This window comes from Momordica charantia, assembly GCF_013281855.1.
Source record: "Momordica charantia cultivar OHB3-1 chromosome 9 unlocalized genomic scaffold, Mcharantia_2.0 BLBB01000009.1, whole genome shotgun sequence".
Classification (NCBI taxonomy): Eukaryota; Viridiplantae; Streptophyta; class Magnoliopsida; order Cucurbitales; family Cucurbitaceae; genus Momordica; species Momordica charantia.
In genome coordinates, this window is record NW_028275167.1 from 25,470,030 (window position 1) to 25,493,109 (window position 23,080).

Here is a 23,080-nt window from a genome sequence, read left to right on the forward strand (position 1 = left end):
AACAAAACAAAACAAAATAATCCACTTTCACAGAGTCCATTTTATTGGTTGACACATAACAACAGATCTAGACAGCATCAGATGGGGCTTGAAGATGTGGGGTTTCTTTGCAGCCAATGCGGGTGTTGGCGAAAGCAGAGTCTTCCGGAGCGGAGGCCTCCAATGGTTCCTGGTCCTGGTCCTTCGGCGGTGGCCACCGAACATGATTGGCGCCAGCGCCACGGTTCTGTTCAAATTAGACAACACACAGAGATCATGGATTTTGTTTGCTGCTTGATGCTCTTTCATCGCTGCATTTGAAGCATTTAAATATGTCATGCAACAGAAACATAGGAGAGTAGGGTAGGGGTCATGAGTTCGAATCCTTCCAATTTCGTTGTACCAAAAAACCGTTGGAAGGCGGTTTATTAGGTTTTCTAATAATTTTCATGGTCAGGCTAAAGATTCTCCCATACTAAACTAATAAAGGATTTATTATCTTCATCCACCTTATATTTTGATTTTATAAATACATTTCTTTTATATGGATGGACTATAAATAATTTTTAATACAATATAAATAATTTTTAATATAATATTAACGTGGCAAACAGTGAGTTAATATTGTCAACATGAGTTTAACTCAACGGTGATCAACACTTTTATCTCTCGTCTAGAAGTCCAATCCCACCCTCTATTTGTTATGTATCGGAAAAAAAATTACCTTGGTGTTCTACCAAAATTTTTTCCATTTCCACGGCCTTCTCCACCCATTTTGGACATTCTCTTGGAACAATAAACATTATCAAATAATAGAGGCTCAATTTTAGGTGTTAAAAAAAAAAGAAAATATTTGGTTCCTAACTGCTAAGGAGGAATCTTGTCGCCACCACCATTTAATATTTAACAACTCATCATTCTTTAAAAACATTTTTTGATTTTGCATTTCTATCTCTTAATTGTCAAATATTTAATGGTGGTGTGGACAAGATTCTTCCTTACTAATGAGGAGCCAAATATTTTAAAAAAAAAAAAGCCTTAATAAATCTTAATAAATCCTAACCTGTCAAAATTATTAGTGTCCAATTGTAACACCTAATGGTTATACAAATTGCCTATAAATCGTGACAATTCTAGTTTATTATTTGATAGGTGGAAAATTTGGTAGAAAATCCGTGTTGAATTTCTAAGAGAATTTTTTTTTCTATATTCAATTTTATATTTTGTCAAATCTCATATTCTCCCATTGTTCGTATATTCGTGGTGCCTTTGCTCCATAATTTTAGGAGAGAAATGAAGTATTTATTTACATATTTCTTTTAGTCCCGACTTTAAGGATTTTTTTATTTTTTTTTTATTTTTGCAAGCTGAATTTCCAACTAAAAAGATGAAATTAGTTTCCACTATCTCAATTGAAGTAACGAGCTTCACACAGTCACAATATTCAATCTTTCATTTTTTAAGAAAAGACAAAATACTTGTTTTTATGTATTTAACCCCGACGTGTCAAAATCTTAATGATGGATAGATAGATGTTGACTAATATTATAAAATATTTACGTTTTTAAATTTTAGCTCACCAAGTTAGTCAATTTTTAGTTTCATTCATTTCACTATTAAATTTAAATAAATGGTGAGATTCATTCATTCACAAGTTAGTCAATTTTAACGACTTTTAGTTTCATCCATTTAAATGTTAATTATAATCCTACAATTGAATTAATGGTATGTGTTAACGAGTGAAATTTAGTCGCAGAAATCAAGACTAAGAATGCATATCAATGAATCAATAGAACTTTGAAGACTAAGGCCTGATATGCTGGTCAGCTGACTGTGCCTCCAAAGCTTGACCTCTTCATTTCACCCACTTTATTGACGTGGGATAGTCCCAACATTACAAGTTTCAAACTAACTCCTCTTACATCTTCTCTCTTCTTCTACTCCCCTCTCTAACATTTTACACTAATTATAATATTAAAATTATAAATCTTTCATTCTTTTTTGTTTTTTATTTTCTTTTATTTCAAATCCTAATTGATTAGGGATGTCATAATTATCACATGGTATCAGTATCCAAAAGTGCAAAGAACATCCAATAAAAGAAAAGAAGATTCGGTCATGATCAATGAGTTAGAAGAGCCACGATCTTGAGGGGAAATATTAAGGATCTCACATTGAAAGAAAAAAAAAACTTTATCAAGGTTTATAATAGACTACTTCTTCCATTACCAATTGATTTTAAGATGGAATTCATGAATATTGATACGGTATGTGTTAAGCCCATCCCCACCTCTTAAAAGTTCAAAACGGCCACTAGATTTATTTGCTTCTCCTTAAAATTTTAAGATAGTTATTTTAATTTTTAACTCCCAACTTCTTTTTTTAATCAATAAATAACATCACTCCAAAGTATTGGTGGAACATAAATCGAAGCTTGAAAGTTTGTGTGGGCTAATATTTAATCTTAGATGGCAAAATAATAACAACTAAAATAATAATTTTTCTTTTGATTTAGATCCCATTTTGGTCAATTAACTGATAAATTGATTCCATTTTGATCATTAGTAAGATTCCTATCGTTTATTTATTCAAAAATAATTTTCTATAGGTAAAATATCGTTTTAATATAGAAAATTATTTTTGAAATTTAACTTTTTATAAATCATATTAGAAATGGACAAAGACTCGTCAACTTAATATCTATCCTTCAACTAAGATGATGAAGACGAATCTCTATCATCACTATTATTAAAATTTTACTGCTGATTACTTCTTAAACAAATAGGAAAAAAAATCTCTATTTTTAGATTACGTTTTAAAACAATTATATTTCTTGAGTACAGCATATGCGATAATTGGAGGTTACGAGGGACAAGTTTTACTCACCGTCTCCAAATTTATCCCGGCGGTGGCAAATATTGCGAGTAAACCATTTCAGAAGTTGAAGGAAAAGGAAAACTCACAAGTTACAACTTAGATCGTATTCATTTCCAACGTATAAAAATCATACACAACCCGAACTTCTTTTCATCTTTTAAAAGTAACAGACGCATGGAATAAGACACCAACTAGACAAAACCCATTTTCAGAGAGACCATTTATTCTGATTGACACATAACAACTGATCCAAACATGAGCAGAGACAACAAAATTGTCTAACCAGAGATGTCAATGGACTTGATTTCAGGCTTCTTCTCTTCCATTTTGGGCACTGTCACAGTCAGAACTCCATTCTCCATGCTGGCCTTCACCTCCTCAACTTTGGCATTCTCCGGCAGCCTGAATCTCCTCATGAACTTTCCACTGCTCCGCTCGATTCTGTGCCACTTGTCGTTCTTCTCCTCCTGCTCTCTGCTTCTCTCTCCACTGATCTGCAGAACTCTTCCCTCTTCAACCTCCACTTTCACTTCCTCCTTTTTGATCCCTGGAAGATCGGCCTTGAAGACGTGGGCTTCTGGGGTCTCCTTCCAGTCGATTCGAGTGCTGGCAAAAGCAGAGGTTTCAGAAGCAGAGGAATGGGCGTTGGCCAATGCGGTGGAATTGGGAAATGGGAAGCCCTCGAACGGATCCCAAACATCCAGCGAGAAGGGGTCGAAGATGTTGCTGCGGCGGCCACCGAAAATGCTTGGAATCAGCGACATGCTTCTTCAAATTTTGATGAAATTGAACTCAGAGAAGGGATAGTGGATTTGCTTGATAGATCGGAATTTGGGGGAAGTGGGATTTTGTTTGCTGCTTAAGAATTTGGATGCTCTTTCACAGCTGCATTTGAAGAATTTAAATAGGAAGCAGGAGAAGTTAGGAGGGGTTTCGTGGTTTTTCTGGTATTTTCCTTGTGATTTGTCTGTTGGCAAATGGTGGAGCAAGAATTCTACGAGCTTCTACCACTTTCTCGACCCATATTGGGCTCTTGCTTGTGGGATGATATTGTTTTGGTTGTATCAGAATACAGATGGAGTCCTGCCTTCTTTCTTGGGCCTTTCATATGGGCTATACTCTTATCGAAATTCACTAAAAATTTAGCGATTGGTCTAATATATCTAAATCAATTGCATCTGGATTGAATTGAGTATTCCAAAATTCTATAATTTAAACCACCAAAATAAATAGTGGTAAGTGGTAACACAAACATAAAAAAAAAAATAGCATAGTATTATTACATCATTCATAGGTATACAAAAAAGTGTTTTTACTACCAAAATGGAGAATAGTAATACGTTACTATCAACTTTTTGTTGTCTTTTTCAGACAGAAAAAAAAGATCTTTCATTATTATTCATGGTTAATAATGATGAGAGACAAAAGCTTTTGGCCAATTAATTTTTGTATTAAACAAGCCTAATGTCTAGTCTACTAAATTATACAACTTTCAATTTTGTGTTTAATAAGTTGGTGACTTATTAAACACTTCTTTTAAGTCACAACTTTTAAACACAAAATTAAAACTATGAGACATAAAATTCAATTTTATATTCAATAATTCCATGAATTTAAAAAAATCTAATTAGGTAAAAGATTTAAACGAAAAATTTTAAGTTCAAAATCTACTAGACACCTTTAATATTTAGAGACATATTAGATATAATCCTAAAAGTTACTAGATTAACGTTATAGTTTTCATGCTACTATAAGGTAATTCTTAAAAAACAAAAAAAAAATTGTCTCTCTTTTGTATGGATGGAAACAATTTCCGTGATTACGTTTACGGTATGCTAGTTAATTTGTGAAATATAAATTTGTGGAAGTTTTAGCTTTTGATTGTTTCTCTGACAAGATATATCTTGTTTTCAATTTAAATGATGATTTTAAATATCAAAATTAGTTGTTAACCTAAACGTAGTTTAACTTTATTAAGATAACTATATCATCATCGATAAAAAAATGATAGACTAGATCAATTCATAAATATATGATTATGGATGTTAATTATAAGAGTAAATTGTACAGATCACCCCTGAAGTATGTTAGTTGTTATAATTACACTTCTAAACTTTCAATTTTAAAAATTAAACCTCAAACTTTTCTAAATTAAAAAATTAGGCCCTTAAACTTTTAATATTAAAAATTAAATCATTAACCTTTCATAAGTGGTAAAATTACACCCTCTAAATTGAATTTTCAATCGTAAAAATTAAACTTTAAAGTTTTTAAAAATCAGATCCTATTCGACAATTACCCATTCTTTCATTGCCTTCGAATTTTAGTGTGGGATCCGCTCCCTCCGGCACTGTGAGTTTATCACTCGAATGTTGTCTATGTCCCCACTTGCATTGAGCTTTATTACCTCCTCATGACCCCTCAGAGCAGCCTCATTGTTCTTCCATAGTGATGATATCTTTTTTTTTTTAATGTCTACTACCCATATTTATAAGTACTTGCTAGTCAATGTTTTCGTAAAGACTAAGGATAAAACTTAGGTACTTAATGGTAAAGAGACATATTAAAATCAAATACTTCACTTCTCACATGTAAGACTAAATCAAGTCATCACCATCTTTGAAAATTTGACAACTCGTTACTTTTTAAAAAGTATTTTTTTTTCTTTTGCATCTATGTTTCTAAGTTGTCAAATATTTAATAATGGCGTGATCTAGTCATCACTATCCATAAGAAATTGACAACTCATTACTTTTTTAAAAATATTTTTTTTTTTTTTTTTTGCATTTATGTCCCTAAATTGTTAAATATTTAATAATTGTGAGGTTAAATTTGACCTACAAGAGTCGAGTATTTTTCAACAACAAAAAAAAAAAATCTGCGAAGATCAATTCTTTAGTTGGGGGAAGAATTAGCATGTATTGGATTTTTTTGAAATTGATTGGGCCTCGTTTATTTTCATGAGAAGGTCCAAAATGCGTCGAGAAGGTAGTAGAAGATTTTGGAAACCTTCAAGCCTCATGAAAAATCACTAGGAAAACTCTAGAAAACCCACGAAAACACTCGCATGTTCTTCCACATCACCTATTTATATTCTTCAAATGCAGCTGTGAAAGAGCATCCAAATTCGCAAGCAGCAAACAAAATCCCACTTCCCCCAATTTCCAATCCATCAATCACTCTCTGTGTTCTCCAATTTCATCAAAATTTGAAGAAACATGTCGCTGATTCCAAGCTTTTTCGGTGGCCGCCGCAGCAACATCTTCGACCCCTTCTCGCTGGACGTTTGGGATCCGTTCGAGGGCTTCCCATTTCCCAATTCCACCGCATTGGCCAACGCCCATTCCTCTGCTTCTGAAACCTCTGCTTTTGCCAGCACTCGAATCGACTGGAAGGAGACCCCAGAAGCCCACGTCTTCAAGGCCGATCTTCCAGGGATCAAAAAGGAGGAAGTGAAAGTGGAGGTTGAATAGGGAAGAGTTCTGCAGATCAGTGGAGAGAGAAGCAGAGAGCAGGAGGAGAAGAACGACAAATGGCACAGAATCGAGCGGAGCAGTGGAAAATTCATGAGGAGATTCAGGCTGCCGGAGAATGCCAAAGTTGAGGAGGTGAAGGCCAGCATGGAGAATGGAATTCTCACTGTGACGGTGCCTAAAATGGAAGAGAAGAAGCCTGAAATCAAGTCCATTGACATCTCTGGTTAGATAAAATCTTGTTGGTGCTCTTGTAGTTGTGCCATTTGGGTTTATGTTTGGTTTCTTTTGTGGAGTGAAATGGCTGAAAATGTATTTTGTTGATGTGTGTTGCAATCGTAACTTTTGAAAGTTTAATTGAGTTTGGTTGTGTACTTTTGTGTATGATTTTATTGTTTGGATGAATGTAATGTAAGCTTTTTGGAACTCTAGTTTTAGAGTTTTTCTCAATCTATACCTTATTAATAAATGAAAAGGAGTTGCACTACTCTATAAATAATGGATCCGATTCGCTTGTAGGGCCGAACGAGTTACCTTCTATCTGGCCTCGGAGTTGTTTGCTACTTTCAATCATGAGAGGAAAATAAAGCAAGGTAAGGGAGAACTCATCAAAGGGAAAAAAAAAAGTTCTCTTCTTCCATAGTAACTTCTATGATAACCTGGCGACAGTCATGACGAGTGGGCGTTATGAGCCACTGCATATTTAGAAAAAAGAGAGTAGGGAAGAAGAATATCATACTGTAAATCCTAGAATGACCGTGTGTCCCCATCTTTGGCTTCAAGAAGTGGTTAGCAGCACAAAACTAAGGAGCTTTCCTTTGGAAATTCAAAGACAACATTTGGGAACTTTAAAAAACTAAAAGAATGCAAGATTTATGAGAAGATGGTCGATCAAACAATCGAAAGATGGTCAGAAAGAAAAATTCTATTAATATAGCCTATTAATTTATATAGCCTATTAATTTTAGTAGAGGGGTCACGAGGACTTAAAAAATCCTAATTTATATAGTCTATTAATTTTATTAGAGTGGTCAATGAGGACTTAAAAGATCCTAATTTATATAGCCTTCTTTGACACATTATTTTTCCTTGGAGCGGACAGATTTTCCTATATATATATACACATATATATATAAAAGGAGATCGAGACCTTTTTGAGAGATAAGGGGTATAATATTGGGTCGGTCCAATATTCCAGACCAAATTTAGGGAAAGCATTTGCTCTCTTTAGCACGAGATTTTCAGTCTCGCATGTCTACCATTTTACCACCAAGCTAAACATATTGAAAGGATATTCGAAAAAACAAAAAGATGTTTTTGATTGCAGGGTTGATGTTTGGAGTTTTCTACGGATGAAGTGGAAGAGTTAGAGTAGAAAAGAGGGATTCACAAATTGCGAGCGAGTGAAAAGCGTGGTAATAGAGTGAGTTCGACTCACGAATGATCAGCGAGTGAAGGACCGGCCCTGTTGTACTGATGCTTATTCTCCAAATACCGTGAATGCTAAAAGAAAATAAACTCTACTCCCATTTCTTTCCCTCCCTTATTTTCTGTGAACTCTCATTTTCCAGCCACATTTCATCGCCCTTTGTTTTTCCTCATCTCTCTTCATCCCTGAACCTCTATACTTTTTCTATATCTTTATCTCTTCCGCCTGTAACTCGTGCCACATTTCCCTTTTCTTTCTTCTCTTTATATGTCTCTCCCTTTTATTTCTTCTCTTTCTATAATATTCCTTTTCATTTTCTTTCCTCTCTTTTTATTTCATCTATTTCTCCATTTTCTTTCTTCTCTTTTTATCTCATCTCTTCACATTGGAACATATTATTAACTAATACACAATCATAAGGTTGTTTTTTTTCTTTTTGATTCATTTTTTCTTTAATTGGATCGATAGATCAACTTTTATTTTAAATCCTATCAAATTGGACTTATTTTGGATGGAAATTTTTTTGAGATAAAATGGGATATCAATTCAGATTGGATGGAAGATGATTTTAAAATTTTAAAATTTCAATTAAATTTTGTGTCTCATAGATTTATAAAGTTTCAATTTTGTGTCCCATAAGCGATTACTCTCCATCCATAAGAGAGTATTTTGTGGCCTAAATTAGTAATAATTGTGTGAAAATATGAAGGTCCTTGTTAAACTAGGATGAAAAAGAATAGAAATAAACAAGCTAGAGTGCTGAGCTGTTAGAATTCTCAATTATGTTCATTTGAATTAAGTTGTGCTTAATTTATGATATTTTGAACCGGAATTGCAGAATTTGGATGGTTAAACTGAGTGCTGCAAAGACTACTAATGATGAAGCTGAAGCCTGAATGAAAGAGTGTCATGTGGGAGCCTGTGGAACTCCAGATGCTCTAGCACATGTGACTGCACAGTAACTGATTTGCACCGATTTTTACAGCATCTGTACAGCTTCCAAGTGTTGCCCTAATTTTAAGGACCCGATATAATAGAGAACAAAAAATCATATTTTGGGCATCAATTTCAGAGAACATTTCTTGCCCATTTTTCGAGGAGGAAGCCGACGGAGGAGGGAGCTAACCCATGCTTCACCACTGAGTTGGGGAACCCTCTGCTGCTACAGAAGTATCCTTGCACAATGAGCTTCATTTCTTCCTTACCCACTGTTTTCTTTTCTTTCGTTATGAACTAAACCCCACCTTCGGGAGATGAGCTTGTTGTAGCTTGTTACTAACTATGTTTGAGTAGCCCTTGATGCTGATTTAATATAAATGTTTTTATTCTTTCATCTTACTTATTTTGTTTGGCTAACATTATTAGTTTGTTAGCTTGCTTGAGGCTCGGGAGAGTCCTTGTGTGCTTGGTTGCTTCTATTTGCGTTAGATTCCTCTATTTGAAGTAGGATGGTGAATACTCAGAGATGAAACTCACCCTATTGTGACTATAAACTATTTTATTGCTTGCTTTAATTGCAACGAGAGTTGGGTTTAAGCATGTTTGGATATCTTGGGAGGGAGCCATGTCTGTTTGGGCAATTGGTATTCGGGGTCTGCTAAAGCATAGTTTCACTGAGTGAAAGCATTAGAGTGAATCCCCTCGATTTACTTTGTAATCGTTTTTTATTCGTAATCTATAGTTTGTTGTCTGAGTTGGATGCTCCAACATTGTATTGAAATATTTCTGCAGCTATCCTTATGGAAACGACTTTGTTTATATACTACAATTGATTACTTAGTGTATACTTGCACTAATTTTCACCTATTTGTGAGGAAGCGAACAATAAGATCCATTTTTATGGAGTCAGAGGTGATTCTTATTTTACAAATACCTTTACCTACCATGGATAATGATGATGAGATTATTTGGGGTCTCGACAAAAAATGGATATTTATTGTGAAAAGTGCTTATACCTCAAGGAGGGAAGCTGTTAATTTGGCCGATGATCATCTACAAAATAAATAGAATAGCTTGTGGAAGGCCAAAGTCCCTCCTAAAATTAAAATCCGCTGTTGGAAAATTCTTCATAATAAGTTTAACCTGTGCTTAAAAGGCACCACTGCCCATTCTTGTTGTGTTTTTTTTGTGGGAAACATGAAGAGACAACTACGTATCTATTCTGGGAGTGTGAGGTAACTAAATATAATCGGGCTTACTTTCTAAATGCTAACTCGAGTTGGGCTTACTTTCTAAATGCTAACTCGAGTTCTGGTTGGTCTAATAGAGAAGGATGAAAGATTGCAGATTATTGGGACTGACTTGTGGACACCACGAAGGGGACTGAGCTTGATATAGCGTTGCTGATCTTGTGGAATACATGGGAATATAGGAACATGGTGCTTTTTAAGGGGGAAATTTTGACACAGTAGCAGTTGTGTTTCCTGATCGATAAACATGCTCAAGGCATTCAGTAATCCACAACAAATTTTCGTACTAGTGTAGATGTCAATGGACATTCAATCAGTGGAAGAGAGATCATCAAGTGGACCTTACCTCATCCCCACTCTTGGAAACTTAATGTTAATGCAGCTTGGTTCGAAGAGCACCAGCACGGTGGATTGGGGTGGGTGATTCAAAATGGGGAAGACACAATTATTCAAGCTGGTATCTCCTTTATTTGGGAGAAAATCAATATCAAACACCTAGAAACGTTGGTTATGTTAGAAGGGTTTCACAATTTGGACAATCCATATGGTGATGATGTTTACCTAGCAATATATTCGTTGGATATCAAACGGCTAATCATTAAGGAGATGGATGACTTCACAGAAGTTCTTTGGCTGACCGAAGAAATTCAGGCGTTGTTGGAGGTGAAAAATGTTGTCTCAATCTGCCATATCAGACTAGAAGCGAATTGGGTGGCTCATGCCCTAGTTCGTGTGACGTCAGAAGCTGAAGGGAAGATAACTTGGAGGGGTAGTGGGTACCATACCTGGGTGGCTTCTCTTATTGCTTCTGGTTTTAATTTGGGTAGCTTGTTAGGTGTAAAAAAAAAAAAAAAATTAAAATTGTGACTATAAAAAAATGTCTAATGAGTCACGAACCTATTAGACACACGAATGAAAGTTTTAAAATTTAGTAGACTAACAAATTGATAAAAAAATTTTCGTCTCTTATCCTTACTAACGATGAATAATAAGGAAAGATCGTTCTTCATTTCAGTACTAAGAATATTTTTTGTGTTGTTGCTTATTTTATTTGTTGGAGTCATAAAAATTTAGTACACCCAATTGAATCAAGAAGTAATTGATTTGGATATATTAGGGATATATTAGACACAACGGGTTAAAGTAGTAGAATTTTTAGTGGGGTTAAGTTGTGAAACTTTTAGTGAATTTTGATAAAACCATATAAAAGGCCCAAGAAAAAAAAAGGCTGGGCTCCATCTATATTCTGATCCAAACAAAAGAATCGATCGAGCCTCAATTATCCCACAAGCAAGAGCCCAAAATGGGTCGAGAAAGTGGTAGAAGCTCGTAGAATTCTTGCTCCCCATCTTCTTCTCCATTCGCCAACAGACAAATCATACGGAAAATACCAGAAAAACCACGAAACCGCTCCTAACTTCTCTTGCTTCCTATTTAAATGCTTCAAATGTATTGGTCAAAAAGCATCGAAATTCGCAATCAGCAAACAAAATCCCACTTCCCCCAATTTCCAATCCATCAATCAAATCCACAATCCCTCTCTCTGAGTCCTCCAATTTCATCAAAATTTGAAGAAGCATGTCGCTGATTCCAAGCATTTTCGGTGGCCGCCGCAGCAACATCTTCGACCCCTTCTCGCTGGATGTTTGGGATCCGTTCGAGGGCTTCCCATTTTCCAATTCCACCGCATTGGCCAACGCCCATTCCTCCGCTTCGGAAACCTCTGCTTTTGCCAACACTCGAATCGACTGGAAGGAGACCCCACATGCCCACGTCTTCAAGGCCGATCTTCCAGGGATCAAAAAGGAGGAAGTCAAAGTGGAGGTTGAAGAGGGAAGAGTTCTGCAGATTAGTGGAGAGAGAAGCAAAGAGCAGGAGGAGAAGAACGACAAATGGCACAGAATCGAGCGGAGCAGTGGAAAATTCATGAGGAGATTCAGGCTGCCGGAGAATGCCAAAGTTGAGGAGGTGAAGGCCGGCATAGAGAATGGAGTTCTGACTGTGACAGTGCCCAAAATGGAAGAGAAGAAACCAGAAATCAAGTCCATTGACATTTCTGGTTAGACAGAATCTTGTTGGTGCATCTGATGCTGTCTCTGCCCATGTTTGGATCAGTTGTTAATGTGTCAATGAATGGTGTTGAATAAATGGTGTCTCTGAAAATAGATTTTGTTTTGTTGGTGTCTTCTTCAGTATGTCTGTAACTTCGAAAGCATGAAAAGATGTTTGGGTTGTGCGTGATGTCATATGATGTGAAATGAATACCATCTAAGTTGAGTTTTCATTTTTCTTCTTCCATTTGTCATCAGCTGTTTATTTCAGAAACAAATTTTCGGAGATGAGATCATTTCAAAGTTTGTTTCTTAAAAAATTGATTTGAACTTGTCTTACTTTCTAAGAATTTCTTCGTTTAGGATGGCGAGTAGATTTCATAAAAGAAAATGAGTTGCATGTATACAGCTGATGACAAGTAGATTCACCTCCGTCGTTCTACTATCACTCCTAAACACACACTAATTACCAATTAACATATAAGTATTATCCCTCCTAAACACACTAATTACGGACTATAATACCAATTAACATATGGGTTCATCTATATACTAATTACCTTGGTCCCCAGATTCAATATTGAGCTGATCTGTTCTGTCCGAATCAAATCAAACAATTGATGTATAAGAGGAGGCACAATGCATCCCATTTTTCATTATAATCTTCTCGAAAACTCACACTTGATTTTGTTGATTCAATCCTACACACATCTAATTTTAATTCAGAAGACATCAACAAAATGCAATTTCATATATAATCAAGCAGAACACGTCTTCCCAGAGATTTAAATTAAATGGCTTCCTCTTCCATTTTAGGCACCGTCACAGCCAGAAACTCCGTTCTCCATCTTCGCCTTCACCTCACCGGCGTTCGCATTCTCCAGCAGCGTGAGTCTTCTCAGAAATTTGAAGATGGGGCTAGAAGGTTGTTTCAGGAGCAGAGGAAGAAATGTGGCAGAGAATGGCAAATTTCGCACGAGAAGGAATGGAATTAGTTAAACTACTACAAGAAAACAATTTTAAATGATATTTAATCGTTGGATGTAAATTGACAACATTGTTGTATGCAAATTGAAAACCTTCAAGTTTTTGTAAGTTTTACAGAATATCTTTTGTATCTCCATGATATACAACAAGTTAAATTCTTTCAGCATGCTTTGTTGGCCCTAATCGTCCCAACATTCTCCTGCGATCCGACTGCGCCACCTGCTTTGTCCTCAAAGAGACTAGGAGTTCCACCAGTTGAAGATTGCTTCAAATCAAGCACGTTTAATATTTGAGTTCTTATATGATTCAGCCACCGAAAAAGAATGCGTGCCTTGTTGGTATAGGTAGTGACTATCAATTCTTTTTAAACCTTTATTGATCATTATTCCATGATTTCAGGATCTCTCTCATTCAGATGTGGTATCGGTTCATTCATGTACCCTCATCTGTAGTCTGTAGTCGAGTGTCACAGTTTCTCCATAAATTGTTGTTATAGTTAGAGAGAAAAATGTAGAGAAACAGAAGGAAAATTGTTAAATAAAAAATATCTTGAGTGGAACTCGCTCTATTGCCACGCTTTTCACTTACTTGCGAGTCCTTTTATCGACTCTGACTTCTCCATTCCAGTTGAAAATCATAGCTCTAGCAAAAAATCTTAAACATCAATCCCTCAATCAAAAACTTCATTTTGTTTTTGAATATCATATTCATGGAATATGATTCACTTTCAAGATGCCTCGACAGTTTACCATTTCACGAGATTCAAAATATCGCGTTAAAGAGAGTAAAGGAAAAGTTCTTTCCCTAAATAGAACCAAAGGAGGAGTCAAGCTTTAGTTTCTTTTTTTATATGAAAAAAAATAAGTGTATAGGAAGCCTATATAAATTAGGGTCTTTGAACTCTGACCTAGTGAGTCCCCTTTTGGAAGATACATGAGTGAAATAATGAACCTATTGATAGGTATAGGAAGAAATTCTATCAAATAGAGATTTTTTTTCTTTTGAACATCTTTTGATTGTTTGATCGATCATGGAGTGTATTCTTTCTATTGAAGCGTTACGTAAAAAACCTTCTTTCTCATACATCTTGCAGGTTTTTGGAAGTTCAAAAATTTGCCTTTGAATTTCCAACTGAGAGTTCCAAATCTGTATTTCTTTGGTTTTGGTTTTTGGAAGTTCAAGAATATTGCCTTTGAATTTCCAATGGAGAGTTTCGAGGATTTGGAGTCGGATACGATGTTGCCTCTAGCTAAACCTGCCATCTCATGCGCCAAAATCAAATAATTTTTCTTCCTTCCCCACTCCGTTTTCTACCTATGCACTAGCGAGCACAGCACTTCGATTAACTGACGGAGCAGGTTACCATAGAAGGACAACTTCTTTCTCCCTTACCTTGTTTCATTTTCCTTCGTAATGGAAGGTAGGAAGCCAGGTTTGATGGAAGGCAGCAGAACTATTATTCATGTCACACTGCTATGTAAAAGCTCTTACCTTATAAATATCCGTTCTCAGTTTTTGGAGATGCACCCTGAAATCTATTAAAATTTATAAGAATTTCATATCATTTTTATTTTTAAAAATTCTAGAATTTAAAATAATTTAATGCCTGCGTAAGTATCCTATCCCGTTATCAAAATTTTAAAGAAAAAAAAAGAGAGAAAATATGGGAAATGGAGAGAGATTTTTAACCCAAACAGCTCTACCAAAGTCAAAACTGACAACGTTATATTCATCCCAACAGTAATATCATACAATACACACAAGTACAGAGCCAAACTCTTTCACCTTTCAAAAGTTACATTTGCAACACACATCAACAAAATACATTTGCACCTCAAGATAAACCCAAATGGGACAACTACAAGAGAACCAAGAAGATTTTATCTAACCAGAGATGTCAATGGGCTTGATTTCAGGCTTCTTCTCTTCCATTTTGGGCACTGTCACAGTCAGAACTCCATTCTCCATGCTGGCCTTCACCTCCTCAACTTTGGCATTCTCCGGCAGCCTGAATCTCCTCATGAACTTTCCACTGCTCCGCTCGATTCTGTGCCACTTGTCGTTCTTCTCCTCCTGCTCTTTCCTTCTCTCCCCACTGATCTGCAGAACTCTTCCTTCTTCAGCCTCCACTTTCACTTCCTCCTTTTTGATCCCTGGAAGATCGGCCTTGAAGACGTGGGCTTGTGGGGTCTCCTTCCAGTCGATTCGAGTGTTGGCAAAAGCAGAGGTTTCCGAAGCGGAGGAATGGGCGTTGGCCAATGCGGTGGAATTGGAAAATGGGAACCCATCGAACGGATCCCATACATCCAGTGAGAAGGGGTCGAAGATGTTGCTGCGGCGGCCACCGAAAATGCTTGGAATCAGCGACATGCTTCTTCAAATTTTGATGAAATTGGAAGAACTCAGAGAGAGGGATAGTGCATTTGATTGATAGATCGGAATTTGGGGGAAGTGGGATTTTGTTTGCTGCTTGTGAATTTGGATGCTTTTTCACCGCTGCATTCGAAGCATTTAAATAGGAAGCAGGAGAAGTTACGAGCGGTTTCGTGGGTTTTCTGGAATTTTCCTTTCTCATTCTTTTTGTTGGCGAATGGCGAAGAAGATTTCTACTTTCTCGACCCATTTTAGGCTCTCCGTTTTCTTGGGCCTTTTGGTTGGTTTTTAAAATGGATTGTATTTTTATAATTTCATATGGGTCTTGGACCTTTGTTTTCTTCTTTCTATTTTTCCTCTAATATTTTGAAATGCAGTTAAATATTGGCATGAGCATTTTGGCAAGATTGCATAATCTATTTTGTCTTTACAACTTTTTTTTCTTTGTTGATTGAAATTTTTTGTTTCTAAATTACCTCTAGACTTTCAAAATTATGTCAGAGGTTGTAACTTTTAAAAAGGTAGGTTTTTTAACTTTTAATTTTGTATCAATAGATTGATTAACTTTCAATTTTGTTGCCAAAACGAACATAACTCCACAATAATTAGCATACATCTTTAATCAAAAGGTCTTAATTCGATCTCCTACTCCCTCGTGTTGTACTTAGCAGTAATTAACATAGCTAACAATAATTAGCATATATCTCTAACCAAGTTAAAGATTGTGAATTTGATCTTCCACTCCCATATGTTGTATTAAAAAAAAACTTTCAATTTTGTTATAAATAAGTTTTGAAGTGTCTATCAAGTTGTAAAAGTTTTAATTTTTTGTCAAGCATGTTCATATCCTATAATTCATCATTTTTAAACACAAAATTGAAAAATTATAAATTTATGAGATACAAATTTCTATTTTTTTTGTATAATACATCATTGAATTTGAGAAGTGTAGCCTATTAAACACAAAATTGAAATGTCAAACCTCTAATTAGAAACTTTCAAGATTTAGGGATCCTAAAAAGTTAATGGACCGACTTGTAATTCTAGTGCTACTCTTACTTAATTCTTTGAAAACAAATTGTGTTCTCTTTAGTACGGATGGAAATAATTTCCGTGATTACTTTTATAGTAGGCTAATTAATTTGTGAAATATAAATTTGTAGAAATTTTATCTTTGATTCTTGAGGGGGGAGGGATTCAAACTCATGACTCTCCGATGTCAGAAGCCCAAAGCCTACAAAGAGTAGATTTGTTCATTTTCTAGATATGAAATGCTATTATTTCTCTAACCCTTTGTTTGGTACCAAGAAAGTTGGATAAATGATTTTGAAATCCATCATTTGAAATCCAATAAAATGATTTTAAATTTTTTTATCTTGTTTGGAACAAGAACGATTTGAAACGAATTAAATTAAACTTCTTTCTTTGGATATTTGCAAGTAATGAAAAGAAAATAAAAATTTTATGACGAGATAGGTAATTTACTTCAAAATTCTATGAAATCCTACAAAATTTGACCATTTTGATTCGAATTTTTTTAAGTAAAAATAGGATTTGAAATTCAGTAAGATTTTAAATCATTCAAAATTATTTGGTACCAATGGAATTCATTTGAAATCCGTTATGATTTTGAATACCTTCAAAACCCGAGGTACCAAATAAAACATGAGTAAAAGATTGGACTTAGACTGACTTGAACATCAGAGTCTTATCTCTCTTTGTCTATGTTCTAAGAGTTCGTCAGCCACTTGAGTCCGAGTTTTGCAGAATTGGTCATTTTTGTCCTCAAACATATTATTGAATGAGAAATTTTGGCAAATTATTAGATGCCACGTCAAAAATTTAAAATTATATTTATCACCAATCATAAAATTACATGTGTCCTAAATTAATTTTAAATCGAAGAATCAAATTATGTCACGTATCTCTTTTACAGCCGTCCGATGACATCAGTTAATCGGATCAATCCATAACGAGAATAGGCCCAAACTCATAAGAGATCAGGCCAAACCCATTAAGGTAGGGTTCATCAATGGAAGAGATGGAAAGATTAAAAAAAAAAGAGAATGAAATAATCTTATCCGTACAAAATTATAACCGAAAGTATGAGGTTGGATTTGAGCGCCTCGTTAGACAAATTCATCGTCGGTGTTTCCATTTTTTTCCCTTAGCTAGTATGGTGTTTGGGGTGAAAATCCTATCGCACGTAGAGGGCAGAGGTCCAACTCAGAAGGTCTTCATTGGTGGCCGACTTGAAGATCTTCCCTAAGGACCGGCCTCATCAAAGTCTTCCTTGAAGGCCGATCTGAAGATCTTTCGTGACGATCGACCTCATCAAGGTCTTCCCTGAAGGCCGACCTGAAGATCTTTCCTAAGAACCGACCTCATCAAGGTCTTCCTTGAAGGCCGATCTGAAGATTTTTCGTGACGATCGACCTCATCAAGGTCTTCCCTGAAGGCCGACCTGAAGATCTTTCCTAAGAACCGACCTCATCAAGGTCTTCCTTGAAGGCCGACTTGAAGATCTTCCCTAAGAACCAATCTCATCAAGGTCTTCTCTGAAGGCCGACTTGAAGGTCTTCCCTGAAAATCATTCAAAGGAGAAACGACCTTCCATATTCACTCTTAAGTCAGGGATCGTATTATAACTCGATCTCCACACTTCAGTTAATTCCAATCGGCCTAACTTTGACGTTTCAGCTGGTCATTCATTCTCAAGGATACTCAGAAAATGAAACAAGAATCTGTGTTCACAAGATATGGAGTGGAGTGACTATCCTGAATCTCCTCTTTCCTTTTTTTTTCTTTCTCGCCAGCAGGAGAATCGATTGATTTTTTTATTGTGTATTATGATTGATCTATAGTTGAAGGGCACTCTTATGATATTGACTAATTTGACCTACAAAAAGTTTTAATTTGCTCAAATAACCCATTCCTTCGAAATTGTTTTTTCTAACCTATTTTAATTAAAAAAGAATTAAAATTACATTTATGTCCTTGATGACAAATTAGGAGATGTGGAACTACAAAATACCTTTGTTTTGTTTCTATTTCTTCCTTTTTTTTTTTTTTTTTACTTTCTTTCAAATTTCTTGAGTTTTTATTTGGTGTGTTGTTTTGATGAAGTCAAAGAAGGTTCACGATCCGATTCGTTGAAATTAAAATAGAAATAAATCTCGGATTTCAATTCATATTACATAAATATGTTTCCCTTGATTTTTTTTTTCAATTTGGGGTAGTTGAAATTAAATTGCCACAAATATCGGGTTTGAATCTCACCTCGCCCAAAATTCATAAATCTCACTCTACTTAAAAAACGATGCTCATTGCTGGATGGCTTCGTAAGTGGGCAAAAATAGAAGCCAAAACTCATAAAATTTTATTGAGAATTGGCCTCAGCCTTATTTATCGGGCATGAATTCGCCTGGGAAATAAAGTAGATGCCAAAATGAGAGGCTTAAACTCGGGCAAAACCTCTGTCTTATTTTCCGGGCATGATCTCGCCTGGGAAAGTTTCTCCAAGAAATTATCCAAGGCCAATATGAGAGTCCAAAACCTCGAACTCGCCCGAGTTATGAAATTCGCCCGAAAACATCAGTTCACGGGTGAGTTTCCATAAATTGGATTGTTTTTCGGGCAAAGTTTTCAATATATAAATGTATTTGTATATTATGTTAATGAAATATATTTTGGCTGGTTGGTCATGAGTGGGAATTGCATCGGTCAATTTCCCGGCACTCTTCCTAATCCGAGTTTGAGATGGAATGAGATCCAGACGTAAAGTCTTGTCGGCCGGGAAGGGATTTTTTCTATTGATTTTTGACTCCCTTCTAGCCTTTAAATAAGGTGTTCTTCTATTTCTCCATGAGGGAAAACTCTTTCGAGATGGAGCAATGCATCTCTATCTTGAAAGCCCGCCCTACAGATATGAGTTCCTATCTCGATTGCCTATCCAACCCGAATACTCTTATTCGTGGTGGATTGCTTCGAGTAGGATGGATCCGATCCCATCCCAGCAGTCAAACTCCTTCGTGATCTAAATCTGTTCTGCATCTATGAGTGCATGCGAAAACTTTCTCTTTTATTGGTGTCTAATAGGTAGGCTATTAGATTGAGTCGAAAGCCTACAAACACATAAAGGTTTCGATTCGAGCGAGAGTCCGAATAGGGATCTTCCAACCGTCATACCTTGACGAGTCATACTTCATTCAATTTTACAGTCATACCTTGACCAGTCATACTTCACTCGATTTTCTGCATAAACATAGGAGGTGAAAGACCGGAAGAGATATATGTCAATTCAATTATGATTGTGCTGTGGGTTTAGAGTAATGTTTTATGGTTAAACTCATAGTTGGTAGTTAATTATGTATGATGAGGTAACTTGTGTCCATGGAGAATTTGAGGGTGAATTAGTGGTGGATTTTTACTTTCCGAATACTTACTTTAACAATTCCACTTCCGTTATGGAGTCTTCGTTTTTTCGTTACACATTTCAGAAGTTGAAGGAGAAAACATAACTCACATCTTAGATTATATTCTATTCCATCATATAATATCATACACAACCCAAACCTTTGTTCATCTTTTCAAAGTTACAGACGCATGGAAGAAGACACCAACAAGACAAAACCCATTTTCAGAGAGACCATTTATTCTGATTGACACATAACAACTGATCCAAACATGAGCGGAGACAACAAAATTGTCTAACCAGAGATGTCAATGGACTTGATTTCTGGTTTCTTCTCTTCCATTTTGGGCACCGTCACAGTGAGAACTCCATTCTCCATGCTGGCCTTCACCTCTTCAACTTTGGCATTCTCCGGCAGCCGGAATCTCCTCATGAACTTTCCACTGCTTCGTTCGATTCTGTGCCATTTGTCGTTCTTCTCCTCCTGCTCTTTGCTTCTCTCTCCACTGATCTGCAGAACTCTTCCCTCTTCAACCTCCACTTTCACTTCCTCCTTTTTGATCCCTGGAAGATCGGCCTTGAAGATGTGGGCTTGTGGGGTCTCCTTCCAGTCGATTCGAGTGTTGGCAAAAGCAGAGGTTTCAGAAGCAGAGGAAGGGGCATTGGCCAATGCGGTGGAATTGGAAAATGGGAAGCCATCGAGCGGATCCCATACATCCAGCGAGAAGGGGTCGAAGATGTTGCTTCGTCGGCCACCGAAAATGCTTGGAATCAGCGACATGCTTCTTCAAATTTTGTTGAAACTAGAGAACGCAGAGAGAGTGATGGTGGATTGAATTGAAAGATTGAAATTTGGGGGAAGTGGGATTTCGTTTGCTGCTTGCGAATTTCGATGCCCTTTCACCGCTGCATTTGAAGCATTTAAATAGGTGATATAGCAGAACTGCGAGTGGTTTCGTGGGGTTTCTGGTGTTTTCCTTGTGATTTCTCTTGAGGATGAAGGTTTCCACAAGCTTCTACTTCCTTCTGGACCCATTTTGGACTTTCTCTTCAACAATAAATCAGGCCCAATCAATTATGAGCTTAACAATTTTAACAAATTTTAATCTCATTCGTTACAATGCTAAATTTAAATCAATGGTGAAAATTAAACGTACATTTAGAATAAATGGTGCAATTAACATTCTACCACTCACAAGGTTTTGATAGAGGAGAAGAATGCACGTTTTATTTTTTTCATAAAATAAATAATTGTAAAAAAAATTAGTGGTGGGTAAAAAGAAAAATTGAGAAATTTTCATGGATGGCAATTCACGTTGTTGTATTTTTAAATATAGCAACAAAATGATGTCACTTAACCTTTATAGATTGATAAGACTATTTTAGTAGGCACGTCGATGGTAGAAAATCACATCAACGAGACCTCCAAACACTTAAACATAAAAGATTTTGGACTTTAAGCCTAAGGCAAATTTCATGTCTAAATTCCGAATGAAAATAATTATAGGTTGTAAATCTCCCAATTTCAGCAATGTTGGTTTCAATCGTTTACGCACTAGGAGAGGATTGTGGTTGAGATTCAAGGTAGGAAGCCTCATAGCCAAAACTGAGGAATCACACTTCGCAACCTCATTCAGACTCAGGCTTTTGTAAAAGTGCTGAAGTATCATGAGGAATTACTTTCAACCGCTCATCTACTACAAGTTTTAGGTCGGGAATCTTGTAGTTGTGCTAAGTGACCAGGGAGTGGAATCTACCTTTCAACGCATATATATATAGAGATAGACTCCATATTCACATCGGCGAATCAAATTGTTTATCTCGAAACAATACCTCAAATTCCTAGTCAGCCTTGAAGCTCTCCTCTTTCTTTGTGTTGGTTCTCTTTGCACTCTTCTAACTCTACTCATATTCTCCAAGTGATTATAATCACCATTAACAACCAATTTCATTGATGCCGAATAATCGTGACACTCCCAAGTTTCTATATATAACTTCTTATTAAATTGGCAGTTGTCACTTAAACTTTCAATAGTTTTATTTATATTCGCATAATTTTCATAATTGTCAAATAATATTTAAGTTAAAGAAAAAAATCTTTCAATACTTTTATGATTAAAAAAAATACATTTAAGTTCTATGCTTTTCCATTAAGCAACGATTTGTCCTTGAGCCCTCAAAACTAATGATTTAGTTTATATAATTCCTAGGATTTCATTATTTTTCTTTTGAAAGGTTTATCAAAACGACATTTTGAACGTTGACCATAGACCTCGGAAAAGTAGGGTTAAAGTTGACTCACTCAGCACTTAAAAAGTGAAATATTTACAGATTCTATAATAGAAATAAAAATGAAATTCCAATTGGTGTAGAAAGTTGGAGAAGACTGGAATTTTCTAGAACTTCTCTCACACTACTTTTCAAACAAGGAAATGAAAACACCAGAAAAGGCGGGAAGGGCCTCAAATTCTGTGTTTCATCGTATTTAAAGGCTTCAGTGTTCCTCAATTCCGCAATCAGCAACAAAACAAGAAACAAAATACTAATCCACACTCTGTGCAATCTTTACTCAAAGCTAGTTTCAAGAGCCAAGCAAACACGATGTCTCTGATTCCAAGCATTTTCGGTGGCCGCCGAAGCAACATCTTCGACCCATTTGATGGGTTTCCGTTCTCAAACTCAATGGGCATTGCCCCTTCCTTCGCCGGCGAAGTCTCTGCTTTTGGCATCGACTGGAAGGAGACCCCACAAGCCCACGTCTTCACCGCGGATCTCCCAGGGAACAAAAAGGAAGAACTCAAAGTTGAGGTTGAAGAGGGCAGAGTTCTGCACATCACTGGGGAGAGAAGCAGACAGCATGAGGAGAAGAACGACAAATGGCACAGAATCGAGCGGAGCAGTGGAAAATTCATGAGGAGATTCAGGCTGCCGGAGAATGCCAAAGTTGAGGAGGTGAAGGCCAGCATGGAGAATGGAGTTCTCACTGTGACGGTGCCTAAAATGGAAGAGAAGAAGCCAGAAATCAAGTCCAATTATATCTCTGGCTAAATTTCTTTGTTGGTCATTGTTTGTGTCTGTGCACTCCAATGTTTGCAAATCTCAAGGTCTTTTAAGTTGTCTAATGTGTCTCCTTTCTTCTGTTAATAAAAGTATAAAATAATTACTTTGCTTCGTCTTTTGACCTTTTAACAAAATTTGGGGTGGAAAATAGTTTATTCTTTCTCATAACTCATTATTATTTTTAAACATATTTATATCCATAAGAAGTCTTCACAACTAAAAACAACTAAAAAAATCCATTTTATTTC

The 23,080-nt window shown here is 36.1% G+C and overlaps 5 protein-coding genes and 1 pseudogene across 5 annotated transcripts; 3 read left to right on the plus strand and 3 right to left on the minus strand.

Annotated features, from left to right (window-relative positions):
* Positions 1 to 2,943: 2,943 nt before the first annotated feature.
* Positions 2,944 to 3,766, minus strand: LOC111010035 (17.3 kDa class I heat shock protein). Its single transcript, XM_022283301.2, has one exon. It carries the CDS (start codon positions 3,618 to 3,620, stop codon positions 3,135 to 3,137), a length of 486 nt encoding a protein of 161 aa, XP_022138993.1. The 5' UTR covers positions 3,621 to 3,766; the 3' UTR covers positions 2,944 to 3,134.
* A 2,164-nt stretch (positions 3,767 to 5,930) lies between these two features.
* On the plus strand, positions 5,931 to 6,760 carry LOC111010154 (17.3 kDa class I heat shock protein-like; annotated as a pseudogene).
* Positions 6,761 to 11,290: 4,530 nt separating this feature from the next.
* Positions 11,291 to 12,231, plus strand: LOC111025756 (18.1 kDa class I heat shock protein-like). Its single transcript, XM_022303647.2, has one exon. The coding sequence runs from the start codon at positions 11,526 to 11,528 to the stop codon at positions 12,009 to 12,011; it is 486 nt and encodes a 161-aa protein (XP_022159339.2). The 5' UTR covers positions 11,291 to 11,525; the 3' UTR covers positions 12,012 to 12,231.
* A 2,452-nt stretch (positions 12,232 to 14,683) lies between these two features.
* On the minus strand, positions 14,684 to 15,517 carry LOC148209255 (17.8 kDa class I heat shock protein-like). Its single transcript, XM_088117953.1, has one exon. The coding sequence runs from the start codon at positions 15,353 to 15,355 to the stop codon at positions 14,870 to 14,872; it is 486 nt and encodes a 161-aa protein (XP_087974079.1). The 5' UTR covers positions 15,356 to 15,517; the 3' UTR covers positions 14,684 to 14,869.
* Positions 15,518 to 19,875: 4,358 nt separating this feature from the next.
* On the minus strand, positions 19,876 to 20,746 carry LOC111010100 (18.1 kDa class I heat shock protein-like). The gene has a single exon (XM_022283417.2). It carries the CDS (start codon positions 20,551 to 20,553, stop codon positions 20,068 to 20,070), a length of 486 nt encoding a protein of 161 aa, XP_022139109.1. The 5' UTR covers positions 20,554 to 20,746; the 3' UTR covers positions 19,876 to 20,067.
* A 1,518-nt stretch (positions 20,747 to 22,264) lies between these two features.
* LOC111010101 (17.6 kDa class I heat shock protein 3-like) lies at positions 22,265 to 22,944 on the plus strand. The gene has a single exon (XM_022283418.2). The coding sequence runs from the start codon at positions 22,374 to 22,376 to the stop codon at positions 22,818 to 22,820; it is 447 nt and encodes a 148-aa protein (XP_022139110.1). The 5' UTR covers positions 22,265 to 22,373; the 3' UTR covers positions 22,821 to 22,944.
* Positions 22,945 to 23,080: the final 136 nt, after the last annotated feature.